Here is a 9760-nt window from a genome sequence, read left to right as displayed (position 1 = left end):
TTGAGATATGGTCAATTGAAGGGGATTCCGAAGTTGCAGTCATTCATTAACATATCGACAAAGTGCAGAGTGATCTACTACACAATTAACAAATCAAGGTGTTGAAAATAGGAGATGCCATAGAAATATCATAAGAAAGAATATTGTCTTTTCAAAATTTCGTAAACATTCGTAATTGCGCTAGTGGTGTGTTGGAACCAAGTGGTGTCATCCTTGTACACACCTGTATTTAATGTGTAACTGTCTAAAGTATCATTGCTGTAGGTCCGTAAGTTATTGCTCAGAGCTTCACCGAGTATAATGTTTTGTCGCACAGTTTGTGAATTTCGAGATGGCAGAGTTAGAGGAGCAACACGTTGAGTTACATTTTGCGTGAAACTCTAGAAAACATTTACAGACACGCACAAGATGCAGAAATTCTACGTTGTTGAGCGCCAAAGCCGTATTCTGTGTATCACGCGGTTTAAATATGCGAAGACGGAAGTTTATGATGACGCCCGTTCAGGACGCCCTTCGACGTCTACCGATGACGCTCATGTCAGGAACGTCAACGAAACTGTGCGTGCCAATCTAAGACAGAATGTCCGAGAGACTGCAGAAGAATGTAATATTTCAGTTGGATCATGTCACAAAACCCCGACACTGCATCGTGGTGCCGCCAGGTTGGTCACACGGCTATGGAGTCAAGACCAGAAAGACCTTCACCTCTGAATCTGTGAAGAGCTTTTGTATGGCGCAAATGGGAACCAGATGTTCGTTGAGGTAATCTTAACTGATGATGAGACGTGGATCTACGTTTATGATATTGAGACGTTAAAACAACGAAGATTTGCAATGATAGGCAAGGCAAGAAAATTCGAGGACGACACTTCACGCGAACCAGGAAAAGGCATACCAAGACTGCTTCTGGAAGTAGAAACAGCATTTGGAGCGGTGTATCAATTGTGCAAGCGGTGTATCAATTGTGCAAGAGAGTATTTAGAAGGAGACCAAGCACAATTAGTAAAAGGTAAGCGCAGAAACTTTTGTGGAAAAAGTTCCGGAATTTTATCAAGAGACGTCGTTCATTGATCATGACGAGGCGTCGTACTTTGGCCATGAAGAGTAAGTCTTATTCAAGGTGTACATCATGTTCGTTTAGTACTCAAATGAAGTGCAAAAAGTAGTTCACTAAATTTTGGAGCATATCAAAAAATTCAACCGAGTTTTTGTTTGATAATTTGTTGCAATGACAGGGTACATTGCTTCGTGCGAGGAAATCAGTAGCATCATAGTAACTGGTACACAGGTGGCATGCACAAGAGATTGAAAGGTTTATGTCGAAAGCATTGTGATTTTTTCTCTCTGCAAGAAAAAAATTACGATTTTCATTCACAGTTCAACTTGCAATGGGGAAAAAATACTATGCAAGTTTTGGTTGCCAACCTAGTGGCGACAAACATGCGGGAAGAAGATTGGATTACAAACGGAAAGAAGTCATCTTATCAGGAAAATTTGCCTGCACATGAAGCTGTTGTGGCAGTTGGAAACAGATTTGGTACACAATGACAACCACGTATTCCAACATCTAAGGGGCCGAGTCACCACCACCACCACCACCACCACCACCACCACCACGGGAGTGTCTCCCGACAGTACGCACTTGGCTGTTTTGACGTTTACTGACCGGAAGTTGGTTTCCGTGACGAGGCATCCTGTTCGAAGACGCCATTCATGTTGATGTTTGCCTTGTGCTCCATTTAACTGCTTTCGTTGTTTGTTGCTGCTTCTTGTTATTTCGTTGCTGCTGTTACGTTTTGTTATTGTTTCTTGTTATTGTTTAGTTTGTTTTAGCAAACATGAGTGATTCCCAAGAAACGCTCTATAAGTGTGAGGAATGCAGTTCAGAGTTTAAAATGCGAAAGAACCTCTACGCCCATATGAGGAAAGTTCATGAACTTGATATCCATGTGTCTAAAAAAGGAAAAGGCAGTGAATTATGTCCCCAGTGCGGAATTGCATTTATGAGATGCAGTTCATTAAAACGTCATCAAATAACTGTGCATGGCATGAAGTCGGAGGAAAACAGACGGAAATGCCGCATTATTTGCCCACAGTGCTCTCTCTCGTTTCTCACCTACGACACACTGAGAACACATATTCAAGAGAACCATGACGTTAGTTTTGAGTGCCAGGAGATAGAATTTGGTTGTCTTGCAGGTTTGTTTTTTATATTTATTGTGTTAGTCACGTTTTAGTAAATTTTGTTGATCCCAAGTACATGACTTAAAAATACTGTCTTAACATTTTTTCAGAATTTGAAGAGTGGAAAATTTCTTACGAAAAAGTAAACCATGTTCGTCATGTAATGAATTGTTCGGAGCAGGAGCGACTAGAAAAACGTGTTCGATATTACCACTGCCATCGCTCTTTCAATTTCAATTCTAAAGGAACTGGTGCCAGGTGTGTCAAAAGTATGGGCACGAATAAAATAGGCAGTACTTGTCCATCCAACATGCAAGTGACAATAACAGAGGACAAATGCTGCTTAAAATTTTTTCCAAAACACATGGGACACACCCAAGATGTTGGAAGAACATTTCTGCATGGGAACGAGAGGACAGAGTTGGCAGGTAAAATGGATTATGTTACACTTATGTACATGAAACATGAAATTATCAAATTTATTTGTGTGAACAGACGTAGGGTCTATCAATGTGCTTCATTTTTATTTCCTTTTTTTTTTTCTTTTTTCAGGATGGCTGTCACAGGGTGTACCTGTTGGACGAGTCTTACAAGATGTCCGAAGTGCAACAATCGCTGCAAGTATGGAGAGAATCCATCTCCTTGAGAAAAAAGATTTGCATAATATAAAAAGGGATTTTGATATTGGTTATGCAACGAAGAAGCATGAAAATGATGCAGTGAGTGTGAGACTGTGGGTTGAAGAAATGAAGAGACAAAGTGACAACCCAGTACTGTATTTCAAGCAGCAAAAACAAGTGGATCCTAATTTTCAAGATGAAGACTTCATTCTTATTATAATGACAGACTTTCAGGCCGAACAACTTCTAAAGTATGGAGAAGATAAAATATGTGTGGATGGCACTCATGGCATGACTGCATACGATTTTCAACTTTTTACTATTGTCGTTGTTGATAGATATGGTGCTGGAATGCCAGTTGCATTTTGTTTTTCAAATAGGGGAGACATGTGCTTATGTCTTTTTATTTCAAATGTGTGAGAGAAAGGGTGGGCACTGTAAAGACCAATGTGTTTATGTCTGACGATGCACCAGCATTAATGCATGGTCAGCAGTAATGGGACCTGTGCCAAACCAGTTGCTGTGTTCTTGGCATATACAACGGAACTGGTCTCAGAATTTAAGGAGAATTTCTGGGGGTAGTGAGAAAAAAATCAGCAGTGTTTAGTTCACTAAAGCGACTTCAGACTGAACTGGATATAGATGTTTTTAGTTGTAGTCTGGAGAAAGTGGTGGAAGACTTATTGAATGATCCGGATACTGCAGAATTTGGCAGGTACTTTCTTAAGATGTACTGCCAGCGAGTGGAAAAGTGGGCGTATTGTTTTAGGCACCGATTGGGCATTAATACAAACAATTACTTGGAGTCCCTACATAAAGTTATTAAATACAGTTATCTAGAAGAGAAAAAGTGCAGAAGGCTGGATAAGTCATTAAATGCTTTGTTATGTTTAGTGAGAGACAAAGTATATGAGGGCTTAGTGAAGCTCTCAAAACGTAAGCAGTGCTCTAGGGCGTCAAGAGTGAAAGCAAGCCACAACGATAGCTCAGCTATAACAAATGGGATGATTTTATGCAGGGGTGAAGGGTTGTGGGAAGTGCTTTCTTCCACTGGTTGTGAAGTGTATGTTGTTGTAAAAAATTCAGAACTGATATGCGAAAGAAAATGCTCACTTAAGTGCAACACCTGCAACATATGTGTACATTCGTATAAATTCAGCTGTTTAGACAACATTTTAAATTTTAACATATGTAAGCATATACATGCATGTGCCAAATCATTGTCTGGTGCTGTCCAGGAGAGTGAACAGTGTTCCTTGCCCTCTAGTGCAGACAATGAATATGTGTCAGCATTGCTTTCTGGCAATTCAGAAAAATCTGCTGACACATTTGAACAGGATGTGATGTCTCACTGTGAAACTATAGTTGCACTCAGCAAAGGAACACAGTGTGGACAGGAGACTAAGGCCAAAGTATTGAAGGATCTGAAGAAGATCATTGGTAATCTTAATAAAGATTTTTCTTTCTCAGAAGAAAACACAGTAAATGTGAATGCCAAGATTGAATCTCAGGCTAGATTTTTTCCACAAAGCAGAGAAGGATTTTGTGAGGGGTGATTAAGTGTTTAAAAAAAAGTAAACTCCAGGTTGGAATATCAACAATATTAGGAAAAATTAGTTTGCCACTCACTGTAAAGGTGACATGTTGAGTTGCAGACAGGCACAATGTAAAGAATGTTACATATTTAGTTTTTGGCCAAAGCCTTCTCCAGAAAACAAAACACAAACAGATTAACACTAGCAAGCACACATGACCAATATCTCCCACTGCAGATAGTGAAGATGTGTGCAGGTAGTGTGCTTGTGTGTGTAAATCTTTTTGTGTTTTCTTTTCTGAAGAAGTCTTTGGCCAAAAGCTAAATGTGTAACAGTCTTTACATTGTGCCTGTTTGCAACTCAACATGTCACCTTTACAGCGAATAGCAAACTATCCTTTTCCTAATATTGTTAATGCGCATAAAGGTGGTCTTGTAAATTATGTCAATTTGTGAGTGTGTGTGTTTCTGAGAGAGAGAGAGAGAGAGAGAGAGAGAGAGAGAGAGAGAGAGAGAGAGAGAGAGAGAGAGATTCCGTGTAGTTGAAGGTGAATAAAAATTTAAATTTACTTGTGCATTTTTTTAATTTTGTTAATCATGGTATACTAAAATAATGCTGTCCCACCATCTTGGCTCATTCAAACTGTATTCTATAATTCAGTGATATCTAATTGTCTAAATAAAACTGAATTGCACAATGAAACATTATAATTGGTCTGTATCAGTGTTTGGTAAAGGATTTGAGTTAACAAAAGACAACAAAGAAAGTAATGGAATTTGTCATGATTTTACTACTGTGTCTGAGCACAAAAATCAAGGATTTAGTGTCACGCTACAGCAAGTCTTAGTTTCTATGTAAAAGAAAACTGGCTGAAATTCTCAAAAGTGCTTAAATGTCATGTCTGTTATGACAAAATACTTTACCACACACAGAGTTTGCCTGTGTTGCGACATTTTTTGGTCTTCTGTGGATAGCTATAATCAAATTTGGTTTTGATGGTCTGAAATAACTCTTTAAATGCATTAATTACAGCCATTTCTTGTAATCCCACCTGTGAGTCTACTGCAGTTAGCGCTGTTTGAAAAGAGTTTAATGTTTCCTTGTTAATGATCCTTTTTGTGAATACATAATTAGAATGCTAGGAAACAGCTGGTTGATTATTAGTTCTCTTTGTATAAAGTCCCATGACTAGTGCTCTGTTGGCAGACGTCATTGAGTCAACTAAAGTCATCTCATAGTCCCATGTATTTAGATTTGCGATAACAGTGTCAAGGCAGGCATCACCTCTGGTTGGTAAATGACATGCTACAAATAGTCCATAAATTGTTAATAGATTCATAAATTTTCCTCCTTAGAACTCTCCTTGCAAAAGTGTACATTGAAATGAACACCCAGTGCAATTTCTGATTTCAAGTGCATAAAATAGCACAGCCAAGATTCTATTTAGATGAGAAAATTTTCAAAGTTGCCATCTGGAGAATGGTATACTAGACAACAATTATTATAATAAGATTTAATAAGTCCGAAGCAGCCAACTCAAAATCTAGGTCCACACAGTAGCTTTTTAAATCAATTTCTTTAACACTAGATTTTCTGTTCGTATATTTAGATACATCACCAAAGGAAGCAGGTGTTCTGCACCATGCACTTATTGAATTTAGGCATTCAATTCAGTTATACTACCCTGCTTCTTGTGCTGATAACCAATGTTTACATACACAGTAAAATTGGCTTCACTTCTATAAAAAGTGATAACACATTAAGTTTAGTTCTAAGATACAGGCATTATGGGAGTAACTTTTTGAGCACTATGTGACCCGTTTACATTTCATTCCTCTTTCTGTTTGTCACAGAAAAGATTATTTCACAGGAATATTGGCGACACTATGGAATAAAATAAACGATACATCACAATATTTTTGGACCATGTAGCATTATCCATTACATTATATCTAAGATCAGGGTAAACACTCAAGATTTTCACCTCTTTTTTTTTTTTTTTTTTTGCTGGAAGCTAAAGACGTTTTCTAGAGTTGTACAAATTATGACTCTGTTCAGGTCTAGCCATGATCTTTTTCACCATACAGCATTCCTTATGCAGGTTTTCAACAGGGCTGGAACTATACTATGGCTACTTAAAAGCCGCTTTTCGTCGTCCAAAATATTAAAAATACTTCATATTCCCTGGTTTGGTCCCCCTACATGTGAATGCGAAATAAACCGAGGTAGCAGACTTATGAGCAGTATAGCCTTGTGTTAACCTTTTAACCACATTTATTTTCCATATTTTACGCACATTTCGTTATAACAACTAAGATCCACAGAAAGAAAGGGAAAAAAAACCTGACACTAATCGGCAGAATATTTCGGCGAATCTGTACGCACACATATCAATTACGTAAATTTCAGTATGGGCCTACTGCGGAAATTTTACACTATTCTGTTTATTGAACATGAAGGACTAAATCATAAGATGGAAATTACTTCGTGCTTAACTAATTCCTTCAGTATTCACGTGTGCAACTCAGTGATCTCTATACTGATGCAACTGCACTGCATGTAAACCGTCCTCGCAGCAAAGTGTTTACTGAAGGGACAGTCACGTGACTTCCGGCAGCCAAACGTCAAAACAGCCAAGTGCGTACTGTCGGGAGACACTCCCCCACCACCACCACCACCAGGCTAGCTCGAGACACTTGCATCCCCTGGCTGTTGTCCTCTAGATGAACAACGTTGTTATTCCCGCCAAGGATAGGTTCGGAAATCTTACAGCCACACTTGGGGAATGGGATCTCCTCACTGGAAAAATGCACAAAGTATACGGACATAAAACGGATAGTGACGTACAATTGGTGCATTTATATCAAAAATACCCTTTTTCTGTGAAGGCAAGAAATCGTCTCCTTACCGACAAACTACCTACACACACGTACATACACCGCAAGCCACTGTACAGTGCGTGGCGGAGGGTACCCAGTATCACTTCTTGTCATTTCCAGGCTGTTTCACTTGCAAACAGAGGGAGCTGAAAACGACAATTTGCCTGCATATGAGCCCGAATTTCACCTGTCTTAACTACATGATTCTTACTCAACATGTATATTTGGCAGGACTAGAATCGTTCTGCAGTCAGTTTCAAATTCCAGTTCCCTACATTTCCTCGTAAGTTTCTCGAAAACAACGTCGCCTTCTCTCCAGTGATTCCTGTTTGAGTTCCCAAAGAATCTCTAATATTCTTGTGTTGTTCAAACCTACCCGCAACGAATGAGCAAACCGCTTCTGAATTGCTTTGATATCTTCCTTTAATCTGACCTGGTGCAGATCACAGACACTAACAGTATTGAAGAGCAGGCTGCATCAGTGCCCTGTATGTCGTCTCCTTTACAGATGAACCACACTTTCCCAATAATTTTCCCAATAAACCGAAATTGACCATTCGCTTTCCCTGCCACAATCCTCACGTGCTCATTCCATTTCACGTACCTTTGCAACGTTATGCAGAGATATTTAAATGACGTGACTGTGTGAAGCAGAGCACTACTCACACTATAACTTAACATTATGAGTTTTTTTTTTTTTTCATACTCATCTGCGTTAACGTACACTTTCCTACTTTAGAACGAGCTGCCATACGTCATACCAACTAGAAATTTTGGCCAAGTCATCATCTATCATCATACAGTCATCCTCAACACCCTCCCATACTCCAAAGCATCATCAGCAAACAGTAGATTGTCCGCCATATCATTTCTGTGTATAGACAACAGCGGCCCTATTTTGCTTTCCTGGAGCACTGCTGACGTTAACCTTGTCTCTGATGAACACTCGCCGTCGAGAACAATGTACTGGGCTCTTTTACTTACGAAGTCTTCGTGCCACTCGGATGCCTAGGAACCTATTGCACATGCTCTGACCGTTAACAGTCTATTAGTAATGTTTGTAGAATCCTGTACTCGTTCCTTTCACTAAACGTGAGATTCTGTACAAAACTGAGGTTGCGTGTGAAAACTTAATTGACGTCAGACATACGAAAAGTCCTTCTCTGAATGAATTAGCAAATCTTACAAATGTATATCACAACACACGAGCGGACAAGCTTACAAGGGGAGGTTCCCATCTAAATCTAAGACAGATGGCGAACATGACAGAAGGGAACTATGGATGACTCGCGTTCTCGACCAGAATTGCCTCACTATAAGTAACCAAGCACCTAAATTTTCATCCACTTGTTCTCTTGTCAAGACTCCGAATAAACACCATAAATGTATTTTTGGATTTCGCAGACGTTTGCAGCTTGCTTACACACTAGCGAGTCTTGCTTACTCCAGCCCACAAAATCACCGCTTTGCAGTAAACAAAGATGTAAACAGCATGTTTCGAGCCTTCCACAGTGCCATCCATTTATGTGGATTAATCTACTGCTCGATTTGTCAGGTTTCCTCCACACAAGCCATCGACAGTTCACTTCCGCGTGTTCAGATGAGTCATTTCCAATTCGTGCACAATATTTCGACGACCGACATGATCGTCCCCTCCCAGTGTCACGAGTTTAGTCGTCTCACGTCCTCGCCACCCCGACACAACCCTATGAAAATGATCTGGTCGGTCGTCAAAATATCTTACACAAAACGGATTGGCGGAGCACACAGAAGCATATCGTTAACTGTCTGTATGTAAACGGCGTGCAGGTCCTCAACACGACAAACCTCGAGAGGCCCTCAGGGAGATCGCTTATGAGGGGCAGCGTACGCTAGGAATGGCTCTGTGATGTTACACCGACGCTTTGATTAAACGGATACTTCATTTATAATAAAAGGTATTTCGAGGCTTAAGAGGTGCAACCAACCGATGAGCAACGAAGTTATTTCCAAGTTATTTCTGATGAAGAAAACAACACATTGGTTCTTCCTTTAGGATGACAGTTCTCGTATCAAAGTGGCAAAAAATCGAGGTGTTTTGGTGGATTTGGACCACCACGCATGTGTCTGTGGTAATAGACTTTATCCAAACCCTTATGGGGATCCATAGTCCTTTTTCTCTTTCACTGTGTGTGTTCGTGGGGGGTGGGGGCCGAGTCACACAGTGAGGAGGAAATCTCATAAAATGACACCCATTCGCTCACTCCAACCTCACGTTGACACACACAACCACTCGATCTCACAGGCCTTTCATACAAAAGAGCAGGTGAAAGGTGCTACACCTGGGAACAGAAGTAAAACTACAGAAGCTGAAAGAAAGGTACGAGGAATGAGTCTGGCTGACCAGTTACAAAAATCGTGGGTGAGGCAATCGCCCAGATAACACGTTAAGAACAACGCCCTAATTTTTTTGGAGAGAAGTCGAACAGATCTCTGAACCTTAAAGCTCTTGCCACATTCGTTTGCATGTTGCTCGAAATAGAGGGCACGTCTGTCAGGAAAT

The 9760-nt window shown here is 40.1% G+C and overlaps 2 protein-coding genes across 2 annotated transcripts in view; one reads left to right on the top strand and one right to left on the bottom strand.

Moving 5' to 3' along the window:
- The first annotated feature begins 2486 nt into the window (after nucleotides 1–2486).
- LOC126413307 (uncharacterized) lies at nucleotides 2487–3224 on the top strand. Its single transcript, XM_050083207.1, has 2 exons — nucleotides 2487–2612; nucleotides 2737–3224. The coding sequence occupies exons 1-2, from the start codon at nucleotides 2495–2497 to the stop codon at nucleotides 3222–3224; spliced, it is 606 nt and encodes a 201-aa protein (XP_049939164.1). The 5' UTR covers nucleotides 2487–2494.
- A 689-nt stretch (nucleotides 3225–3913) lies between these two features.
- The window catches only part of LOC126413306 (serine/arginine repetitive matrix protein 5-like), a 139118-nt gene continuing 133271 nt past the window's right edge, over nucleotides 3914–9760 (bottom strand). Inside the window, exon 6 of the mRNA XM_050083206.1 lies at nucleotides 3914–3930. Coding sequence (XP_049939163.1) covers nucleotides 3914–3930 — 17 coding nt within the window. The remainder of the gene's footprint in view (nucleotides 3931–9760) is intronic.

This window comes from Schistocerca serialis, chromosome 7, assembly GCF_023864345.2.
Source record: "Schistocerca serialis cubense isolate TAMUIC-IGC-003099 chromosome 7, iqSchSeri2.2, whole genome shotgun sequence".
Classification (NCBI taxonomy): Eukaryota; Metazoa; Arthropoda; class Insecta; order Orthoptera; family Acrididae; genus Schistocerca; species Schistocerca serialis.
Note: the sequence above shows the minus strand (reverse complement) of the source record. Positions and strands in the feature narration are given on the sequence as shown.